The sequence below is a fragment of the Haemaphysalis longicornis genome, unplaced genomic scaffold, assembly GCF_048455015.1.
Source record: "Haemaphysalis longicornis isolate Haplotype H1 unplaced genomic scaffold, Haemaphysalis longicornis Haplotype H1 scaffold_7, whole genome shotgun sequence".
Lineage (NCBI taxonomy): Eukaryota > Metazoa > Arthropoda > Arachnida > Ixodida > Ixodidae > Haemaphysalis > Haemaphysalis longicornis.
Window position 1 is genome coordinate 121,938,219 of NW_027526422.1, and position 24,434 is coordinate 121,962,652.

The 24,434-nt window shown below is 46.2% G+C and overlaps 1 protein-coding gene across 1 annotated transcript in view; it reads right to left on the reverse strand.

Moving 5' to 3' along the window:
- Positions 1-18,909, reverse strand: part of LOC144146916 (2-Hydroxyacid oxidase 1-like) — a 31,475-nt gene extending 12,566 nt beyond the window's left edge. Inside the window, exons 1-4 of the mRNA XM_077678880.1 lie at positions 18,782-18,909; positions 16,084-16,339; positions 14,004-14,167; positions 11,811-11,902 (exon numbers count right to left, since the gene is read on the reverse strand). Of these exons, the coding sequence (XP_077535006.1) occupies positions 11,811-11,902; positions 14,004-14,167; positions 16,084-16,339; positions 18,782-18,854 (585 nt within the window). The 5' untranslated portion in view covers positions 18,855-18,909. The remainder of the gene's footprint in view (positions 1-11,810; positions 11,903-14,003; positions 14,168-16,083; positions 16,340-18,781) is intronic.
- Positions 18,910-24,434: the final 5,525 nt, after the last annotated feature.

The following is a 24,434-nucleotide window of genomic DNA, read 5'->3' on the forward strand; positions in this document are numbered from 1 at the left end:
AAGATTCGGATCTGATTATATGATAACCTAATGAATGCGACCTTCATTTACAGATAATCGCAGCAGTTCAATTGCAAAATTACAGTAGCCGTCGTACCAGTCCAACTCTCGCTATGCGTCCTTTCCTTTTTCCTTTTTACTTTAGATGAGCAATCGCAACTCGGGCTGCCTTGAAACACAATTTGGTATCAGTGTATCGCTTGTTTTAACTAAAGTGGATATTGGTTACGGAGGACCTTTTGCTAAGGTTTTGCGTTCGTGATGATGAAGACGACAAGAGGATGGACATTAAACATTCCTACGAATGCTGCCCTACAAGCGTTACAGCGAAGGTTGCATTAAGGACGTCGTGAAGGCGTTGGACAAACATTTCTTCGGTGGCAGTTGCGAGTGTGCCACTTTTGTCGATAGCTGGCTTTTGATATAAAAGTCATGGCACTGGCCTTCAAGTACCTTTATAAAAGCGGCTGAGCCATTCATTTGGTCGGAACTTAAACATTTTTCACACAGGAGTGCAGTGACCATGCCGCTTAGGTTAAAGAGGAGGCCATGATTTTGAATCGCAAAAGCTACTAGAGAAGGCGAGGTACCCCGTTAATGGCTGTAAAATCCCTTTAGAAAATCACGCGTGGATTGAGGCAGTTAAGTTTACATATAGTGAACTAGAATATACTGTAAATTTACATAAGACGCTGCATCAGTCACGTGTCCATGAACATCAGGGTGGTTAACATCAATATTTAAGTCATGACCACCAGGTAAAGATAGGGAGGCGGGTTTTATTTATATGCATGACAGTATTAGACAGTGGCCTAACGTTTCTTGATCGAGTTTGTGGAGACAGTTTCGGAACTCGCATTTGAACTTCAATAATACCGGTTCATGAATACGTTTGAGCAGAAACACACAAATCAAACTGAGGTATGAGTGTATTCAGTGGGAATGCATGTATCTGTTAAAAACTTGCTCGCGCTTGAACCCTTGAAGCATCGTATAATAGATATAAGTTTCACTGGCCTGCGGCTGGTAGTAGCTCACAGTAAAATTTCAAATAAAGACACCAGAATTCTCCACAATGTCTGCATGATGGTTGCGGTGCGATGGACACCGGTCCAGCATTGCTTTACGTCTCACACGTTGTCTTCATATTTGCTCATGTCAACCACGATAGGAGATTGTTCAAAACGGATCTCAAGCAAACGGATTATTAAAACAGTGTGCGTCCTGCCTATATTTGGAGTGCCCCTTACGGCGTATTTTCTTTATTTTGGGCGGACTGGTCTTAAGGGACCACCAACTGAATTTAACCGAGTGTTTGGTGTTTAGCACAGCTCAGAGAAAAAGCATCACCCAAAGCAATTTACTGCAATGTAATTTTGGTGGCCATATCAGCAAACATTTGAAGGCGATTTGTATCTCCAACGATGCCGTGAGGGTGCCGGCTGCCACGACGAATGATTGCCTAAACAACAATAAACCAGAATGCAAGTTCTGCTTTTCCTTGGGCATAAAAATAAATAAGTATCATAATAAATCAGTAAAACTAGCACCGCGGTTAGTGGCATACCTGCCATATAATCATATAAAAAGTTCTAGTCCCGAGCCAGTCGGTATACTGTATTGAAGCCATCAGTCCACACTGAAACCAAAGGCGGTCTAGCGGACTTAAAGCTACCTTATTCTACTGGTTGATAAGCAGGTAAATGCTGTTCTTGTATTTCCGGGGAGATAAAAAAGCTCGTCATATCAAGTTCGTGCAAAATTTGAGCTCGAACGCGCATGCTGTTTGGAAAAAGACCAAGAAATTCCGGTAAGCATGTAGGGAGTGAAGCCTAGGCTTGAACGTTACGACAGCGAAAGTGATTTGTGCTCAAGTAGAAAACTTAAAGTGAACAGGTAAATAATAACAGCTCGTAGAAATGTTCGTGTTTATCTGTTTGGCAAGGTTTGCTAAAATTTTACGAGGAATCAAAATTGAGTATATACGATGCACGTCCACCTTCAGTGATGAATTTAGACCTTTAACGTTGCCCCCGTTCCATTTTCGCGAGAGTATGTGCGCGAATCCAATGATTTCCAGACGCTTATTTCAGAATCGCTCCTGTGTATAGACTACATAAAATGTAAACTTTTATAGCACCAGCCAGAACGATGATCAAGATACTGCAGGTTTCGGTCCCAGTAAACTTTAGCAAGCTTGATCATGATGAATATGTTAAGAAGCACCATGGGTTGAATAATGTGAGCCGAGGGACAGCAGTGCTCCTCTGTAGCCTGCTGTTAGCGTCCATAGTGTCGTAGTCCTCACATCGAGACACTCAGTGTGAAATGTAAATTGCAGTAGTGGACCACGCGAATGGCAGCCTACTCTTTTTTCTTTTTCTCAGAATCATATTAGTTACCTGTTGCCGCATTAGATTGCTTTACTCTGGGTTTTTCTTGAAGCGTTCTGGTAGCTAGCTCGCATCGGCCAAACTGCGCTTGGCATCCTTTTTGTTTTGTCATTTATGTCACCGATTTTCTGCATCTCAAGAAAAGAGGTGCGCCGATTTCGCCTCATTTTTCCAACGACGAATGCAGTATATATTTTTACAGAAGAAAACAGCGGTGCCCTGCGTTGGATACATGCGCTTGCTTTAGCCCCTTTCCTGCCTACAGATACTGGGTTTGTACACGCATTTTGAGTAAAAACAGCCCAGAATTCGCTTATATCTTTTGCGACAGCTTTTGTTATTAAGAATGGTACAAACAAGCTATGCTTGAATGAATCGCAGCGCACTCCTACTAGATGGCAGCACCCATTCTATGCACAGCGTAAGCTGGAGCTCTTTTTAGCCACTGCGGTTTTTAAAACTAGCTTTGTCTCCCTTTCTGCCCTCTGGGTATTCCCCGCGTACGTTCCGGCCCGAAGGCAAAGCTGTTTTTAGTGAAAAAACAAGTGATTTCAAAGATGTGTTCAGTTCTGTGGGCGAGGACGATGACTATTTATGTTGGCAAGCCACTGAGCTGACCGACGGATTGCGTAGTGGTGGTGATGAATAAATTGCCGTGCAATGATTGGAACTCGATGTGAACAGTGCACAGCAATGCCCGCCTCGCTCCCTGTTAATACACTAAGTGCCTGCTATTGTTTCGCTAAGCTTTTTTCTACAGCATTTTTGTTGAAATATTATCCATAAACGTCTGGGCCATTTCTGTCCAGAAGTAACGATAATTAGGAGGAAAAAGAGGTAAATGTTTTCACGGCTTCATTTCTAATAATTATTGTTGAGACGCTTTAAGTGTGCCAGCATTGCTGCGTGGTTGGAAAGTTGTAAAGCTTTGTATACCTCGTGACCGTGTAAGCTTTCATGGATAAAGTGCTATTTGCAATGGCATCTTCCCCGCGTGTTCTTGGATCGTGACGTTCTGGTTTATCATTTACTGATAAACCACAACGTCACGATCCAGAACGTCACGTTCTGGTTGATTAGCACCTAAGAGGGTGGTAATCAAGGCAGGGTTATATTGCGGCCAGGGAAGTAGAGGTTCCTAGGGTGTGAGATCCTTCGTATGTATTACAAATTTAGAACGCAGATATTTTCAAATTTCGATATGTTTGAGCCTACTTCGCTTAAAAACGGAAGCTAGATTTCATGTTACAACAGCACACGTGAAAGTGTTGGAACTCCACAGTCACGAATGCTGCGTACACGATCTAAAGCGCGTTTTGCTATTACTACGAAATAATGCTACCTGGCTGCAAGCGAAGCCCAGGCGAACTCTGGTAGATGAGATGGCAGATCTAGCGATTTGCTGGCCATCTCACCATCGAGCTTGAATCTATGCACCAATGCATAATTCGCCGTCTTCTCGCAGAAACGATAATGGTGCAGTGCCCAACCATGTATTCATCCTTGTAACAATGTGGGATACTAGTGAAAATGTGTTCACTCTGTAAGTAATAACGATATTTGCGAACGTTCAATCTTTGTATGAACCCCGAATTAGGACATCGCTTTCATTTGCTCGGCCTGCTCTGTTCAAGACGACCAGACTTTACTTTTGCTCTAAAATAATTTTGGAGCAAACATATTCTGCAAAACACTTAATATTTTGCAAAATAATTTGCCTTCAAAGCTCTGAACCAGACCTCACAGACAGACATTTAATTGTGAAGCGGTTCATCATATGACTGTCAGCAGGAAGCACGGGGAAGAAGTAGCAGTCCGTAGGAAGGGAAATGTGAGGCCGGATGTTTCAGATGGAAGCCTTTATGCACTATCAGATACCCTGAAAGCGGATGTTTGGTTGGCCTACTTAAAATGAGGCCGCCTTGTCATGTATGAGCGTCATTGGACTATCTAGACAGCATCCGGTACAGCGCCGCCTCATGCGCGCTGTTGTAAACGTGGGCGGGACAAAGACCGTCATTGAGCAGCTTTGTTAATGTGTACAGCAAGAGCGACAGCAGCAGTTGCGGCATCGAGGCACTCTATACCAGATTTTACCGCTGAACAAATGAAGGAAAATAGAACATTGACGCACACCACCCAAATTATAGAAGTAAAGTCCTGCCCTTTTCTTTAGGTTACGTGGGAAGGAGTAAAAACAAGGTTTCTAGCACTGAAATAGAAGAGATTAAAATAAAAACAAAATAAAAAACTCTCGTTTTTTGATCGACAAAAGGTACCTCTCGCCATACCAATATTTAGGACGAAACAAGGTTTGTAAAGGGGAATAGCAGTCACGACGGTAGTTGATCGTGGGGGTTTATTCAAGGCGTCGCGTAAGGCAACGGGCCGAGCGCAGGTCCAACCGGTATGAGCTCGTGAGCATGAACGTCCGAATCGGGCCTTCGCCGTCTTCACGATAATCCTCGGGGCATACCCGATTGGGCAAATGACGCTTCGGTATATAATATTGTTGTGCAGCGTTAACTCTTCTTGTTACAATTGCCCCCGGTGCAAAAGGAGCCATCCTGGCTACTCAAGGGCACGACGAAACTAGAGGGTCGTAGTAGGGCTTTAACCAATCCACGTGAACAATTTCACGCCCTCGGCGGCGATGATCTGTAGTTCGTGCAACGGGTTTCACAAGGTAATTGACGGGCGAAGTCCGCTCAATGACTCTGTACGGGCTATGGTACTTGGTGGTCAGTTTTGGGGAGAGACCGGGTGTTGAGCAGGGCACCCAAAGCCACACAGGGGAGCCGGGATTAAAACTGCGATCATTGACGCATTCGTCGTGACGATGCTTCTGGCGCTGCTGATCGGTCGATGGAAACGAACGGGCCAGTCGACGGCAATCTTCGGCGCGACGAGCAAGGTCTGAAATCGGCGTAAATTCGGTTGCGTCGGGCTTGTAGGGGAGTATCGTGTCGATTGTGCAGGACGGCTCTCGCCCATGCAACAAGAAAAACGGCGAGAATCCCGTGGTCGTCTGCGTTGCCGTATTGTAAGCAAATGTTACAAACGGGAGTGCGAGGTCCCACTTCGACTGGTTGGCAGACACGTACATGGAGAGCATGTCACCAAGCGTGCGATTTAAGCGTTCCGTAATCCCGTTCGTTTGTGGATGGTATGATGTGGTAGTCTGATGAACGACGTGGCACTCAGAGAGCAGTGCTTCAATAACCTCAGACAAGAAAACCCGCCCTCGGTCGCTGAGAAGCTCCTGAGGTGCCCCGTGTCGAAGAACAAAGCGGCGAAGCAGGAAGGAGGCTACGTCGCGAGCCGTGGCGGCCGGAAGAGCATCGGTTTTGGCGTACCGAGTAAGGTGATCCACGGCGACAATGATCCATCGGTTTCCGGCTGCAGTAGACTGAAGTGGGTCATACAGGTCAATGCCCACACGTTCGAATGGCTTTGCTGGGCATGGTAGTGGCTGCAAAAGACCGGCAAGGCGGGGCGGTGGCGATTTTCGGCGTTGACATTCAGGGCAAGAGCGCACGTACTTGCGCACGAAGGTATACATACCACGCGAGTAGTATCGCAGGCGAAGACGCTCATTGGTCTTTAGTACGCCAGCATGACCGCAACGTGGATCAGCGTGAAAGGAGGTGCATATGGCGCTGCGCAAATGACGGGGTATGACCACCAGCCACTTTCGGCCGTCGGAGCAGTAGTTGCGGTGGTAGAGTAGCTCGTCACGGAGCGCAAAGTGAGAAACCTGCCGGAATAGGGCCCGAGATCTCCCGGCAGGCGATGTACCGGAGAGCATCCCAATAAGAGAAGCAATCCTCGGGTCTTTGCGTTGCTCGGTTGACATATTGCTGACTGCAAGAGGCGACAGACGTAAGTCACTATCACTTGAGGCAAGGCAGGAAACTTCAGCAGGTACGGGTGAGCGTGAAAGAGTATCAGCGTCGGAGTGCTTGCGACCAGAACGGTAAATGACCCGGATGTCATATTCTTACAGTCGGAGAGCTCACCGACCAAGACGACCTGATGGATCCTTGAGGGAGGAGAGCCAACAGAGTGCATGATGATCGCTGACGACATCGAATCGTCGACCATACAAGTACGGGCGGAACTTGCCCAGTGCCGAAATTATCACCAAGCACTCCTTCTCTGTTACAGAGTAGTTCGACTCGGCTTTCGTCAGTACACGGCTCGCGTATGCTACGACGTACTCCTCAAAACCGGGCTTTCGTTGGGCAAGCACAGCACTGAGGCCGATCCCATTAGCATCAGTGTGGACCTCGGTTGGGGCGGATGGGTCGAAGTGCCGCAGTATCGGCGGTGATGTGAGTAGACGCCGTAGCGTCACAAAGGCTTCGTCGCAGGAGGGTGACCACGCAGATATGTCGCTGGCACCGCGGAGGAGCTGAGTTAAAGGCGAACTTATGCTGGCGAAGTTGCGTACGAAGCGTCTAAAATACGACCAAAGACCAATAAAGCTCCGAAGCGCCTTTATAGTGGTCGGCTTCGGAAATTCGGCTACGGCTCTCAGCTTCGTGTCATCTGGGAGGATCCCATCCTTCGAAACGACGTGGCCCAGCTGCAGCCCAGCTCTTGCAAGGCACGTCAAAACTTGCTGCAGGCGGGCGAGGTGCGTTTTGAAGTCCGAAGAGAAAACAACGACATCGTCCAGATAGCAAAGACACGTCTTCCACTTTAGTCCGCTCAAAATAGTGTCCATCATTCGCTCGAAGGTGGCAGGAGCGTTGCAAAGCCCGAACGGCAATACATTAAATTCATAAAGACCGTCAGGGGTAACAAAAGCAGTTTTCTCTCGATCTGCTTCCGCCATCGGGACCTGCCAGTACCCGGATCGAAGGTCTAGCGACAAGAAGTGTTCTGCTCCCTGCAAACAGTCGAGGGCGTCGTCGATGCGGGGGAGGGGTTACATGTCCTTGCGGGTTATGGTGTTCAAACGGCGGTAGTCAATGCAAAACCGAATGGACCCATCCTTCTTTTTCACAAGAACCACAGGTAACGCCCAGGGACGACTCTTGGAGGGACGAATAATGTCACGCTGAAGCATGTCATTCACGTGGTCTTCTATGGCGCGTTGCTCTGCCGGTGATACACGATACGGTCGTTGTCGAAGTGGGGCATGCGAGCCAGTATCGATGACGTGGCCCACAACGGACGTGCGACCAAGAGAACTTTGCCCACTATCGAAAGACGAAGAAAACTGGCTCAGAAGTGCAGTAAGCTGGGCTCGTTGGGTGGCGTCCAAACTTTCGTCAATTGAGCGGCAGAAAATCTCGGAACATGTTTCGTCCCGTGTGCATGGCGTGGTAGTGCTCAGCTCGTCGACTTGGAGATGGGGCGCATCATCCAGAAGCTCCGTAACAAGACGGGGATCGACCGGTTCTACAAAGCCGAGTGTTTCGCCGTGTAAAAGGGCGCACGAAGTCGTCGACTGGTTCATAATCATCATTGCACTCGCGCCATTGCGAATTGTCAAAAGGGCGAGTGGTAGCGGAAGACATCTGCGGCGGAAGAAAATGTCGGACGGCGTAAAAGCACCGTAGCCTCAGGAATAGATGTGCAGCAAAGAGGAACAAGAACGGAAGAACGGGGTTGGACGACAGTGTCTTCGGCGATGACCACGTTGGCGTTGGGAGCACAGAAAGAATCTTCCAAGAGAGGCGAAAACTAGACTTCGGCAGGTGCCCACCGTATGACGGCATGATGGCGCGACAGAAAGTCCCAACCCAGGATTACATCATGAGAGCAAGACGGCAATACGACGAATTCAACGGTGTAGAGAATATGCTGAATAACGACACGGGCCGTGCAGGCTGCTATGGGCTTAATCTGTTGTGCACTGGCGGTGCGCAAGGATAGCCCGGAAAGTGGCGTCAGAACCTTTCAAATTGAGCGCCATAGGTCGGCGTGTACGACAGAAACAGCAGCTCCAGTGTCGATTAGGGCAGTAGTGGGGATACCTTCAACAAACACATCAATAACATTTTCGGGAGGGACGTGAGGACTTTTAGCTTTCGAGGGCCACGCAGCTTTTGCCTCGGGAACTGCGGCTGTTAGTTTTCCTCCCCAGTTCTGGCAGAGCGGCGCCGCATAGGCGACAGCGAGCGACTACGTGGAGAAGGAGATCGGCGGTTGGTGGACGTAGTAGAGCGGTCAGGCGACAGCGACGTCATCGGCGGATCAGAGGCAACTGGGTACATTGGCTGCGGAACAATATACGGCTGGGCGTAAGCGGGGTCGTAGTACGGAGCCTGTTGTAAGGTGTTCGGAGGCGGCATGCGATGGCGGCAGTAGCGAGCTACATGTCCGGCAATTCCGCATACAAAGCATATAGGGCGATTGTCCTGCGTACGCCACGTGCGCGTAAGAGGACTACCCACAGCCGTCGGAAGACGGCTCGCCGGCACGACATTCGGACTAAGATTGGTCTGCAACGGAAGCAGTGGCACGCCAGGCTGGGCTGGTGGAGCAGGCGGGTGCACCACTCGAGGGTTGACCGAAGGAGCAGGCCGCAGAGGTGACCTTACCCTGCAGCTTCGACGTACGTTATGGGGCCGGCGACCGGCGCCTGGTAGTGGGCAGTTGGTAGCTGCCACAAACGTACGACGTCGGCTATCGTTTGGGGATCCTTGGACAGCAGCATCTGGAACGCGTCATCATCCACTCCTTTAAGGACGTGCCTGACCTTGTCCGTTTCCGTCATCGACGGGTCGACCCGCTTGCACAAGTCAACCACGTCCTCGATGTAACTGGTGAATGTTTCCCCGGCTTGTTGGCCGCGTACACGCAACTTCTGCTCGGCATGGAGCTTGCGTACAGCTGGGCGGCCGAATGCTGCCACAAAGCGGGTGCGGAAGGCAGACCAGGTAGGAATGTCTGACTCATTATTCGCGTACCACCGCCGGGCGAGCTTATCAAGGGCGTAAAACACGTTATGCAGCTTAGTCGGAGCATCCCATTTGTTGTAGGCACTCACACGCTCATAGGACGACAGCCAGTCTTCGACATCAGTGTCTTCCTCGCCAGTGAACATGGTTGGGTCCCGCTGTCGCATCCCGCAAGAGCAGATCACGGGTGCACCCGATGGCGCAGGGTGCTGGCTGGTCTCTCGGTGGTTCATCTCGGGCAGTGTCCGGTTGCGAATCTCCAGTGTGGAACCCAGACCCTTGACCTCCACCACTTGTAAAGGGGAATAGCAGTCACGACGGTAGTTGATAGTGGGGGTTTATTCAAGGCGTCGCGTAAGGCAACGGGCCGAGCGCAGGTCCAGCCGGTATGAGCTCGTGAGCATGAACGTCCGAGTCGGGCCTTCGTCGTCTTCACGATAATCCTCGGGGCATACACGATTGGGCAAATGGCGCTTCGGTATCTAATATTGTTGTGCAGCGTTAACCCTTCTTGTTACAGGTTGCATAATGTGTAAACAGCGATGAACAACGACCAATGTTTGGTAACTTCGAAATTCCGATAACATTTCGTGCGTGACAACATTTCGTGCGTGAATTCAGAAATGCAACTTCTGTATTGATCTTGTTAATGTGAAAATTTATAGCCGCGTAATAACAGCTTTTGAATAGAAGCTACATATAGAATCTACTCATAGAAGCTAAACATTTACAAGCGTTGTAATAAAAGCTCATGAATACAAGCTACGCAATAAAAGCTCTACGTGAATAACGGTAAACGGTAGAGCTGCAAATGACGACAAGGATGTATCTAAAGCATTTATTCATTACTCCTAATTAGAAAAAAGTTAACTAGTCACTCAAGTAAACTTGTCATATCGTATCAGGCCGTACTCAGAATGGCACGAACACAATTGACTAAAAAAAGCTTTTGGAAAATATTTGCCAATGAGCCATCAACATATCACTAAAATTTTTCAGATCTCAATAGGGTCGGCCGAAATTCCGTCATATTTTTTGGCTGCTTGGCTATACCCCTTTAAAAACATTAAGAAGGTAGAATTTTCATCTACAGTTAGAGACCAATTTTTATTACAAATACTTGTGGGTTGCTGAACAAGTTATTGCACGACAAATTCGTGTATTTCTGGCGGAAAGTGACATTTCATCGCCATCTGAACATTTATTCGGAGAAAAAATGTATACATTTTGTTCAGTTGGATGTGTCTGACAATATGGACGTGGTGTTCCTACAATTCTGTAATATCTTCGGCAAAGTGCCGAAATATGAGCTTTTGTATAAATCTGAAGTCAGTGGTTCTGGATTGCCTTTTGAGTTGAATTAGAGCTTACCTAACAAACAAAGAAACAGTGATACATAACAGTGATCGTTTTTATTTTCTTGGCGCTGCTCCTGGTGTATACCCCAGGGCAGTGTTTTGGCACAATTGTTATTTCTTGTTTAAATAAATGATCTAGTGCATGTAATTCCCGACGCAATGCCTGTGAGGTTTTTACTGTGGATTGTATTGCTTTAGAAATCCGCTCGCTTGATGACTGTGTTGTGCTGCAAGAATGTCTTTGCGCAATAAAGAGATGGTGTGAGGAGTATGGAACGCCTGTAAATGCCGAGAGATGCACGCTTTCAAGAAGACCTCGTACAAAACAATTTTTTCCTTCTCGGTGTTTGCTACCGAAGATTAGAAGTTGCTGAGTATAAATATCTAGGCCTAACTTTAGCCTGTAATATAGATTTCTTGTCCTAATCCCAAATATTTGTTCAGCTTCATTTGTGAAAATGTATTTTTTGAAGCGTAAACTGGAATCTGCTACAAGTCAACTCAAGTTAAAACAAAACTTTATATGCTTCCGTGAACGAAATCAGCACTTGAAGAGAGCTATTTACTTGCTGGGACTCATTCAGAAAAAGCGGTTTCATTTATGTGCAGTAGATATCGGCGTTAGGATTCTCCGTCGAAGCGTATGTCTGACAATACAATTCAATCACTAGCAGTTTGAAGAAGCTTGGCTTATTTATTATTTCTCCACAATATTGATACCTACAAAATCACAATTACGCCTTTATTCATATTTCATCCGTTAGGCACAAGAAGGACGTCACGCACGCAAAGGCATTCAATCCAGCATACGCTTCCTAAAACTTACTAGTTTAATTAAGTAAATGCCTTTTCTTGAGTGGAATGCGTTCCTGAAATAGTTATTCCAGCCAGAAAAGTTTATTCCAGTTATTTCAGCCAGAAATTCCAGTGCTTTAGGAGAACATTGGTCACTGAGGATATTCGGTGTACTGTGTATTTTGCCTTGATTGAGAAGCATTGTATTTCATTTTACTTTCGTGTGTCTGTTGCTCACAAAAAAATTTGTTTCTTGGAACACAACCCGAAAATGCTTACAGGAGGTGGTGAGGGGTAACGCCTCTTGCAAGAAATTCAGGTAAGAGAAAAAGGGAGCATGGGAACATCACCGTCGCGGGCACAGTGTCCAGTTGCCGGCCACCGTGATTGGAGACTACTATCGCTGACGCGCCGTAGTTTATAGCCTCCTCGGCATCTTGAGCTAGATAAGAAATGTAAAACACATTAGTGAAGTATAAACATAATGTTGGCTCATCCAAATATGATTTCTGCATCCAAATATATGAAGCTGGTTGTAACGGTTGTGTGCTGAAACGACTTTCCTCACACTACCCCAAGCGAACGACATTCGATATAGGGTGAAATAGCGGCTTAACATGGTTCTGTGGTCGTGTTTGCCATACTTTATCAGATTTGGGCAGTCACACAAACAAAAAAGCAGTAGCTGACCGAATTCCGTCCTCATGAAGAGCTACGTTCTAACAAACTTAAAGACCACGAGGAGAGAAGCGACACAATAAGGAGATACAAATAAGTTCAAACAGCTGAAAAGAAAGCACGTTTATGCAGAATGTTACAGTCGATACAAGCACTACTTTGAGAAATCACACAATGAATCCAGAAATAATAAAAAAGAAAATTTAAGCAACATTTTACGAATGGGCGCAATTATTGCCAAATTAAAAACCATGGGAACCAACGGAAGATGTTTCGTCCCTTTCCCGGAATTGTTTAGATGTGTTTCGTCACGTAGTTATTTTTTGCACGAAAACCTTCCGAAAACAACTGAAAGTGAACCAAGATAAAATTCCCCAAATTAAAGTTGGGACAGCTTCCTCCGAGATTGCGCAACATGCAATAGAGCTATCTCTAGGAAAAAAGTAAACACAGGCTTTTAACAACCGACGCTTATGCCGGTGCTTTCATCGCGGATGCTGGCTGATTTTAATTTGAATCGCGCAGAAAAATGAAACGAGATGGTCTAAGAACGAAGTTTTGGAGCCACAGCATAGAGTTTTCGTAATTGATTATGACTATAAGTGGCGCCCACCTACCTCGATTTAATGTACAGGGCGACTTTTAAATTGCAAGCAGGGCACGCCTTCTCTCACGAAGTTAAGAATCTGAGAATTTATATGCTGCCATTGAAAGTGTCTTGCCTATGCTTGGAATAGAGAAGACAAATAGCGAGCCACAAGTCCCAAAGACCATCGGCTCATCGAACTGCTGGAATCGTTTTGGCACTGACCTGCGATTGTGAGCTCATCATTATTAACAGCGAAGCTGTGTAACGAATCGCTCTTTTTCGAGTCCGCAGTTAAAAATACCAACAAACTGCCGGGCATGCGCACGTGAGCGCGAGCCTCGCGGCGACCGCCCGGCAGTTAACAAAACCAAGAAAATGTCTAGCGCTTGTGTGTGCGTCCATCGCGATGCCTGCCCAGTGTCGCCTGCGCACGTTTGTTAAGCTAAGCATACGTACTTAGGGAGATTGGCCAAGATTGGCAAAAATAATTACAGCGTTCCCTTTAATCCTGGCAACACTTGCTCGGAACAAGAAAGACACGTCAAAGCGCACTCCCCTCCAAGGTGATGTCAAATAATTTTCACTTCAAAAAAAAAAAAAAAAAACAAAGAAAGAAAAGAAACTTTGAAGCAGCTCACAGTTATAGTAACAATAATCGAGTAAAGGTCGTTGTGGCAGCCAAGTAGAAGCAAATCGGCTGCAATTCTGGACTTAAACCTTCGTGATGGTCGTGAAAGGTACGGCCAGCTCCTCTACTTTGAAGTGTTATGCCATAGTGTAAGCTTCCTTTATTTTTTTCCACAATAAATTCATGCAGGCTGAAATTTACTCACGCGCAGATGTGCACGGACCTCAACCTAAATTAACTTAAACAAATGCTCGTTCCAGCTCATGGAGCCTTACGTCGACGCAGGGTCACATAGCCCAACGCAAGCTCAGGCTAGCCGGATTCTGGCTATGGCAGCGTACTTGCCACACTGACACTGAGACTAAATTGTCAGTCTGCCGAAATGAATTAGGAGCTGTAGATTGACGAAGGAGTCTCCACCCTTGCACAAGTAATACATGTTGCGCCGATTCTGTTGTGTGTATTTCTGTGCGACATTTATTAGTCCTTGATTACCAACTGTTGAAATCGGGAACGTATCTGGAACTTTGAGCACGTAGATATCAGGTAAATGCTTCCTCGGCAAACAAGACGGCAATACCTATTGCAAAAGCGGATGCGTGCTGTTCATGGGAACCACATGAACATCGTTTTGAGACTGTGCCTCACCAGTGAGAATTCCTTTGACCACCACAGGTAGTCTGGTGATGCTCCGCAGCCAGGGAAGAATATCCCAAGTAAGCGACCTGTCGAACTGCTGCCTCAGAAGCTCTAGGCAGTTGTTCTTCTTCTTGTTCAGGTAAGCATAGTTTGTCCCTTCATAGTTCGCTAGGCTGTGAAAAAAATAAATACCAAAAAGTAGTGTTTTTCATACTAACCAAGTAGGCTTAAACAATACCAAACTTCTGGAAGCCTCTCACTCACTCACTCACTCACTCACTCACTCACTCACTCACTCACTCACTCACTCACTCACTCACTCACTCACTCACTCACTCACTCACTCACTCACTCACTCACACGCAGGCAGGCAGGCAGGCAGGCAGGCAGGCACGCACGCACACGCACGCGCACGCGCACGCACACGCACACGCACACACGCACACACACGCACACGCACACACGCACACACACACACACACACACACACACACACACGCACACGCACACGCACACACACGCACACGCACACGCACACACACACACACACACGCACACGCACACGCACACACACACGCACACACACACGCACACGCACACACACACACACACACACACACACACGCACACGCACACGCACACGCACGCACGCACACACACAAACACACACACACACACGCACAGACGGAGGCGTTCGGGAGCATTGAATTTAAAATGCTCAAGCGACGTCCGTGCAACTAATCGATATGACGGGGATAGCACATGCATTATGAATACACAGAAAAAAAAATTCATCGCACGTCATATTAGGATGGGCAATTCCGGTAGGTGGCCGAAGTTAGGTTCGCGGCCTAATGACGTCCCACTTTCCATCTGCACCTTGACGATTTTCAAAATCCGGTGGTTTAAACACTCGTTGGTCCTTATCTCGCTAGGGCGGACGTTGCTCGGAACCGATTCAAATGGGGGCACATTTTTTAGCCTATATCTTCCTAAAAAGTTCGTATTTATTCAGCGGGGGTTTATTCGGGCAGGGGTGTTTTTACTTGCGCTATTTTTGCCTAAATGTTTGTTAGTGGGCGCCACAAAAATCTTATAAAACTCGTCCTACACCTGAAGGAAGAATATCTTTGCACGCAGACATAGACAAAGAACGGTTCAGGTTTAACACGGCTAAACCTAATTATACACGTGGAAGCAAAGAATAATCCCACATTGCTTTGTGAACGTTTGTATTCGCGTGAGATTTTGCAGCATGGCGTCTAGCTGTATTTACTGAAAGATTGTGTTCTTATTTTCACTTGTGCTGAAGGGCACACAAAGACAGCCCAGCCCGCACGCCATCGATGGCGACTATGGACAAAGCCGCCGGCAAAGCAGCGTGTTTGCGCGCGTGCACTGTGGGTTTCTATACATTCGTTTCTGTAAACTCAGTCAACGAAGTGGTTTCATAAATCAGATGTTAAACTATTACCTAGTAACGTGGGTCTCTTGCGCTTTACCGTGCGCTGATACGTTTTATCCATGGCTAGGCGATAAGGCGTATCCGAGGCAGCCCCTTTATCATCGCCTAGTCACGTGATAGGCGAAGCTCCCAGGCGAAGCTCCCAGCAAGCGAAAAGATGAGAGGCGCAGCTTGCGCTTTGACGGCTGAAGGTCATGGTGACGCGATGAATGACCTCGAAAGATGCAGCGTAGTAGAGCTTTCGCTCTAAACTAAGGTGCCTCCATTTGAGCTTGGTAATCAAGTAGGCGTTGATTGTAAGCAAGCCCTATATAAACGCAAAATGATTTTGCGTTTAAGATTTTTATTGCGTTCTTCACAAAATATGCTTGGGACAGTCTTAAACGTTCTTGGAGCTTCTAGATAGCGGTGGAACATCCAGTACATGCACGTGCCCCTGCGTGATTTTATTGTTTCTGGCAAACACGCTTTTCCCACATATTTTACCTGAACGACAATTAGAACCGCCTTTAAATAGGTTCTAGTGCCTCTTAGCCCCGATTTGCCATTCCGACAGCGTTCCTGAGGGAACGTTACTGAAACAAAAAAGAACACGTTGATGAAGCGGAACTAAGAGGAACTCACTCGATGTGCTCTGGGCAAGTGAATCCGTGTTTGATGCTCGAAAGACGTTGCCCGAAGACCGGTATGTCGACGGTGAGCACGATTGCAGTGTAGCCGAGTCTTTCGGCACGAGACACGAAGCTTTCTGTAACCGAGCGGTCCTTAACGACTTCCAGCTGGAGCCACCGAAGGCCGCCGGGTGCAGCGGCCGCCACGTCTTCCATGGAGGTGGAGCTGAGGGCGCTGAGTATCATAACGGTGCCCGCTCTTGCTGCAGCTGCAGTGAAAAATGTACCGGCACAATATGAAGCTTTTTCATAATGCTCGTGTCGCATATGCAGAAATTCAAGAGTAATGAATGCGCTAGTTACACCACTTACATCTCAAGTATTTCTTAACAAAAGTGCTCAGTTAGATGAAGATAAGCTGATTCTGCACTAAGTTTTCAGCAATGAAGCGGCTTTCAAATACGCTAGACTTTATGACAGTTAAAGGGATTTTTCGAGCTTCTCAGAGCGACTGCCTGGCTTTCAAGAAACTTTTTCGCGCTGTAGAAATATCAAATTTTCTATTAACACGAATTTATTATTTGGGGCCTCAGTATACTCTACAGGATATGCGGCAAGTATATTGGTGTACCCCGCATTCGTTGTAAAAATTATTAGCCTTGCAAATAAATTAGTACTTGCAAATAAAAGATGGGTAGACATCCTAAGTGCGCCGATACTACAGTCGAACCTCATTAATTCGTAGTCGCACAATTCGAGCCAACGGATAATCCGAACTGGTCTATTGGTCCCGGCAAAGTGACGTGTACTTGAATGGGGGAACACTCTCGCCAATTCGAAGTTGAAACACGTGCCACGGTTAATTAGAAAAATATTGCCCCTCCGCACAGAATGCTTTTCATGAAATTCGAAGCCGAAGGCCAAAGTCCAACGCGTCATTAGCCTCCGCGGCTTCCCAAACCTCTAACCGCGTGTTTGCTCCGCGAACACGGAAGCAGCTGGCATAAGACACACGATCTCGCCTCGCGCGCTTGCGGGGGCGCGATTTTTTTCTCTTTCGAGTGGGCGCTGAATCTTTTTTTTTTTTGCGGCACTTAATTATTGACTGTCCACCGCAAAGGATGTGCAACACTGTTTATTTTATCGCGCATACGTTTGTAATACTGCTAGCGTGCACTGTACCGCCAATGAGAGACCCCCGCTAGTTTAACTCCGGCTAATTCGAACATATTTTCTATCCCCTAGGAGTTCAAAGTAACAAGGTTAAAGTGTACTAAAAAGTAAATCCATAAAGCTTTCTTTGAAAACTTCGCTTATGGATAACATTTTGTGGCCATTTCAGATTTGACCCATGGCAACGGCGCATCTAGGGCAGTCAGTTCATCAAGTGAAAAAAAAAGATACCTGTTTGTAGTGCTATAGCGAAATAATCGATTACTAGAAGATAGAAGCGGATGTTTCTGATACGGTTTTATGGGAAGTCAGTCCCAGAAGGCACATTGAGTAAGCACTAGAGCCTATTAATAGAATGCTCTAAGTGAATATCTGACCCAAACAGCTACTCCCCTCTTTAGCCCAGATGCTCAAGGAACTGCCCTACAGCGGTAGCGGCCCATGTGCGAACCCCATACTAGGGCTAAAGTTTCTTCAACTGCAGAGCTTCGGGAGAAAGCGTGGTGATAGTTCTGTGTAGCGAAGTTGCGGCATTACATCTGGATGCAATTTTTTCTTTGAAGCCACTTATTCCAGAGTGAAATGATAGAGATTTCTAAAAATGGGGTCCATATATACTATTTCCATCCTTACTTAGCTTGACATTTACAGAGAAACCAATAACAAATTGTCACCAGAACACCAAAAATTAGATTCCGAGTCTAAAAACAGTGACACAGAACTGCCTGCTGATTCGTGAATAGGAGGCCCCAAATTTTCCGCGCCACATATTCAGTCCGTAACCCGTGTACTTATGGAAGCTTGGCCCACCAAGGAAATTTGCTGGTGGCTTCTCACTATCTTCCGAACGTAACAATGCAGCTTCGAATTCGCCAGTGCTGTCCATCGCTCATCTCACATGTTGTACCCAACGCGCTGTCTTTCTTTTTTTTGGCTAAAAAACCGAGGACCGTCCGCAATAGGAATGGTCTTAGTTGGGTCAATGCTGCACGCTACTGAAGTGTAAGTTTGTCAGGTGGGTATTCGGAAGCGCTCCTTCGACGATGACAGGACTAATGCTGAATATACGTAAGGTGTTGAATGACGATCTAATAATTTCTGTAGAATAAACATTTGATAGTTTGTTTCAGAGCGCACGCGAGGTTTCGAAAATTATTGGCACATGAGTTCACAACGCCGTCTTTGCAGCCGACTTACGCGTTCACTTGACAGTTGATCTGACAGTTGATCGCCTATATGTCCACTTCAGAAACCCATCTCATACTATCGCATAAATTTTGATCTACTGTTGTCTCAATGTAGCGGAAGATATTGCAAAAATAAGATATATTTTTTCTTTTTATGTTTACTAGTGTTCATGTGAGCAATTGCTCATATTCATGTGTCCCGAGCTTGCTACCATAATTGTCGCGTTCTGTATTTGGGTATTTTATTCCTGATGGCACCACATCAACAATGGAACTACTTACAAAGTACGGGGCCGTTCCCCGGCCTACACGCATTTCGTTAACCAAAAAAAAACTTCACCAAACTACTACCTTTTGCCGTCCCCAGTTCACCGAGAGGATGTGCCATTTTCTGCAGCGCAGTGGGGGATATTCCTACCGGCATGGACACAGGCTTTCCGAGCAATGCAAGCTTCGTGTCTATGTTGGAGACGTCCCGCAGGACACGTGGTAGAAGTCGAAGCCTGCCAAGAAGTCCTCATTATTAGACCACTTCGTTCACTTGTGACGTGAGCGAGAAAGTAATTCTTGCAATACGGGCTTTTTCTTCAAAAACAAACAAAAAAGAAAAAAAAATAAAGAATTGGGGGAAGGTTCTTCCGAGGGCATCTCCAAAATGCTAAATACTAATTGGTTGAAATGCCTACGCCCTCCGTGGTGATCCTTTATTTGCCTCTAATTTGGTTAAAGCAAGGATTCAGACAGGGCTACCAACACTGTATTTCCGCACACGTTCCACTTTTGCATAGTGCTCTACATGAATGCATAGATAAGAAAAAGCGAAAATAGCGCCGTTTATAAACTATAGTGAACTCATACACATAATCATGTTAATGGCATGGGGCAGTCGTTCGGTTAAATGATGATAAAAGCACTTAGAGTGGAAGCATTACAACGACAGCTAGTAGCTTTTTGGCGGAAGGAGATGCTTTGTAATAAATAGGAATATTCAACAACGAGTGTCAGCTGGAACAACGTTTTTAGAGCTGGGATGCCGAGCTTGAAGTCCACGATATATAACAAAATTTTGAACCCCCAATATGATGAATTTCTCAACACCATCCGCACTAAAAGCATAGTTACGGGTTCCTTTCGCAATCACAACGCCACTAATGGGAGGCAGCTATGACGAACACAGAATGAGCTTCGTTTTCTAACGTGGAAGAAATTATACAGTTCGAACACAACTTGCTTCCTTGAATTTGATTGAGGAGAAGAAGGTTTATCATAACGAAAAAATGTGTTTATTTCATGGTAATGTATTTGTAATAAAGTGGAAGCACTAGTTAGCTGTGTTTTCGCGCCACAGTCCATGATGTAATGAATGCACGAGGGGCTACTGCCGAATAAAAACAACGTGAAATACATTACGGTGTAAGCGGCGTCCCGACGACTAGAGCAATTTTAGGCATTTTCGTGCAGTCTTTAAACGCACAGTTACGCGGGAAAGAGTTGGGTACAACACGAACCACTTCTCGTTTCTCTCAAATACTTGTAAAAGGCGGGCTTTCTTCACCTTCTTGCGGAATCGCTAAAATGGTGTGACTGCACCAAACCTTCATACACAGTCCAACCACCCAAAAAATCCTCCTTGATCAATTAGCTCTAGAACTGCAGGATCGTTTCACCTTTCGCTTCCCTGTACTGGCCCCCTGGCCCCTGGCTATCCTGTACTGAGGCTGGCTGTTGCCTTTGAGGAAGTTACAATGTGGGAGTTATGCGATGTGTTGCAGCGCGTACCCAATCCAGCACGACGCCCAGATGGCATTGCAGTTCTTTTATAAAAATATTGTTCAATGAGCCGCCCGAAGACATTCTACATATTGTGAACCACTCTTTGCGTGTTTCCTGGATTCCTTTTGATTAAGGTCTGTCTAAAGTTATCTCCTTTCCTAAAAAACCCAGATTACGATATGCTTTCGATAATACAAGGTCGATGACCTTAACGTTTATCCTTGTCAAAATTAGTGAGAGGATTTTATTGTGCAGAAACGAGAAGTTTTTACAAGTTTTAATATATTGTGCCGTCGGCGGGTGGGCTTCAGACCAGGCTGTTCGATGTGGTCGGCTCGCATAGACCTCGAGAGCCGCGTTCATCTGGCCTCTCGTTCTAGAGATGCCGGAGCCCTTGAGACGTAAGATGTCGTTAAAGCGTATGATTGCGCGGAACTCAGCACCCTTATAGAAAAGTTGCACGATTATCTTGTCCGGAATATATTACAAAAATGTATTCGCGGTTTAAGATATTTTTATCGGGTCGCAAGTTCTTTATTTTCTAGCGCGGAGCCACCTCTTAAAATTCGAATAACTTAGCAGGCCTACCTAAAAGATCAGCCCTTTCTCCTGGGTTATTTAATGTGCTACTTGGCGAGGGTCTCATTATTACGGGAACACAGTCACATTTGTATGCTGACTATGTAGCCTTCTTTACGATGTAGCCTTCTTTAATGTATATTTGTTGTTCTAGTCACTGCAGTTTTATCTCTCGACCTTAGAATGATAGCTAGACGGGCACTGCCTATCCTTAAATATCGACAAGTGTGCTGTCTTGGCATTCCCGGTGCAAGACCGTCTTTCAATTTGTCTGACACACAGACAGAAAATAATACCACAGGTTACTTCTCTGAAATACCTAGTAGTGATGTATGAGAGCAATCTAAATTTACGTACTTATATTGATTGTACTGCGGCTAAAGCGGGGAGAGCGGTCTCACTGTTAAAGAGATTTTGCAATAAGAAGTCGGGTATGCTTAGAGGCTTGTGCTAAAGCTGTCCCGCTTGTGCGGTCGCCCTATTACAGCATTAAGCTGGATACGTTTTCAAAATATCCGATTTACAAGCTATGTCCATGGATTACTTTAGAACGACAAGCTTTGCAGTTGTGTTTGGGTTTACCCAAGTACGTCGCTATTAGGGTATTTATTTATTTATTTTTTTATTCAAGATACCCTCATGGCCCCAGGGGCATTACTGAGGGGAGTGGTACATGAGCAGTACAACACAAACAAAAAATGGCAAACATAAGACACCTTGGCAACGCGTGCACAAGGTAAAGGAAAAAAAAAGATAGTATTACGGCCAAAAATCTGTAGGCGCGTTCATACTCGTAATGAAACACGTACCAAAAACAAATACGACATGACAATGACAAAGTGCAAATGCTACTGTGAACAGATGACAAATGAAAAAGAATTACAAGACAAAGTACAGTAGCAGAATATATGAAACATTGTATAAGGAATGAAATACTTCACTCAGCTGATAGAATACAGGTCATTCAAACGTCTTTGGAGGCTCGCATCCATCCTCTAGTTCCCCGATTCAAGGTGTTGACAGTAGACGCATGCCTCCGTATAATGAAATTGCCTATTGCAAGGTCGCAAAGGCTCGTCATTCACTCACCACCATTCTTTCTTGCTCAGCCATGGCCCAGGTACAAGCGTCCGCATGTGGTTTTTGTCCAGTCTTTACTAGCCCTGGTAAATATCAACGTTCTCTCTGTTCTTTAGTTTGAGCCACAGAATGCGATGGGTGAAAACTGAGTGTGGTAATATTTTCCCCTCCAATTCCAAATACTTGCTGGGAAGGACGATTTCTGAACTGTTAAGCAACCACTTTGAGAAGTTTCCGACACATGTGGTTATGCCCACGGACACTTTCGTTGAGGACAAAAAAGCTCTATTTGGTATCTTTTCGTCTGCGCAGGACTGGGCATTTTCCCTGGGCCTTCCTAATTTAACACAATATTCTCGCCAGAAGTTTTGGCGATTGCCCTCGCTCTTTGAAAACTTAGTGAAGAGCGTTTGAGAGCGCTCATCGCGGCGAAATCCCTTTCACTCCGCTACGCTCTATGTTCTGCAATCTTTACTCCTGTTCGCCATACGCTCTCGATGCTCGTACCAAAATATGCAAGGGAATTCACCTAGTCTGGGTTCCAGGGCACAGAGGTATCTACCTTAACGCACCCACTGATTATCTGGCAGCCATAACACTCAATGGATCTCTGTTTGGTGCTGTGCCCTGGATCGCCCAAGTTGTGCATCTAGGTTTTGAAGGTGCAGCTTGGTGTACAGCTTTCACCAGACAGTATCTCTGGCTGCCCCGACATTGAGCACCTCCGATACTCGTGGAAGTGTGACGTTGCGCAGTCTCAATTGTGCGAGGTCACACTGAACAGCTTTTGCGGCCGAGTGCCCAATCTGAGTTTCGATTGACCATTTCCTGCTGTCTTTCCGACGATTCTCCTCTGTCCGAAATTGACACCTGGAGGTTCCCTCCGGCCCCTGGATCTTTCCATCTCTGTTTGTAATTTACTGTCATGTTGGCAATCAAGGTTAGGTTTCTTCAACGGGGACATTGCTTGTTCTCTTCACGCTTTAATTATCCGGTAAGGTCGTTAATCCTGTTAAAAAATTTAGGTAGCTCACACTAAGACGTAATACTTGAAGGTACCGAACCTGTGCGCAACCTTCACAACCATCGCGACGGTTGAAGTCCACGATTGCAGCCGATTTGCTTCTTCTTCGCTGCCGGAACGACCTTTACTTCGAGTTTCCTTCATTTTTTTGAAGTGACAATAATTACATTTCACCTTAGAGGGGCGTACGCTCTGACGTGTATCTCTCGTTACAAGCATGCGTTGCCCTGATTACGGCGAATGCTGGAGTTTGTTGGCCAATTTGGGCCACCCACCCCAAGTATATACGCTTCGCTCAGCAAACGTTCGCAGGGTACGCTGGGGGGTCGCCGCGAGGCACGCGCTCAGTTTCGATTGGCATTTTCTTAGTATTTTTAACTGCGGACAGCAAATTCTAGCGACTTACTAAACACCTTCGCCGTTAATAAAATCAATCTCGTATTTTCTTTTTCGGTACGTGAAGTATCTATTTGAGCTACAGCATTTTATAATTAGTCTTCATTTTTGGTTCTCGAAATTGTTAACACCACTTTCCCCGCAATATTCTCAGTTCTATTTTCCCTTAGTTTTATTTCTTCATCCTTTTCCACAATGATACCCAATCTGACTTGGTCAATCCCCCACAGTGGGTACGCGTAATGATTTCTCTTTGTCACAACCAACCAACCGACGATATGGGGGCTTCTAGATACATGCTAGTGCAGGAACCACGTCATTGCCCTGTATAATCGAATGAACAGGCTGTAATGTCTTCCACGCGCTACGTCTTCTGCAAGTTTTGTCGCGCAGTGGGCTTTGAACTATGTACATCAAAAACAGCTGCGACATGTGACAGCGCATACAGTATCAGCGTATCCGTTTTACGATCAACCCCTAATTCTTTGCATTCACAACATCATGAAGGCTGCTTAGATGTCCCAGAATTTTTAAAGGAAAAGTTCAGGCCGTTTTCTGCCGTTTTCTCCCAGATCCCAGGTTGAACAAATTCAGACGAGAAAGGCGAGGCCAATAAACCTTTGTTTGGGCGCTAATGCATGATGTCAATAGGATTCGTGATGGTTACATTGTACAATGCTTCATATGAACTTTGTACATTGTACAAATGTGCCGGCGAGCGATTAAAATATACGATTTTTCCGGTGACCTATAGACGTTCCAAAATTCGCGCCGCTGAACCGTCACCGTGACACAGTCGCTAGAGCACAGCATGAATAAATACTCTGTCATGGGTCAGTATTTTTTGTTCAAACAAGCTCTAGGCAAAAATTCCCCCGCATTTCCCCGAGGGGGAGAATGTGAAAGTGCGAATGCACGGTTGTCGGCCCGCTTGCGGCGCTTGCGCTCGGCCCCCGCAGCCCACCGCCTCGCCGCCTTCTCTTCCATCTCTTCCATCGGGTTTGTAGTATCACGTGTACACCACGCAGTTATCAAGCCGCTATAACGCCGCTGAGTCGCCAACGCACGCCGCTGACGACGTAGTTTGAATGCGTTAAAGATATAAGGCGCGTCACTAACACTGATATCAGCGTCGCGTCCGTGGCTTGGTCG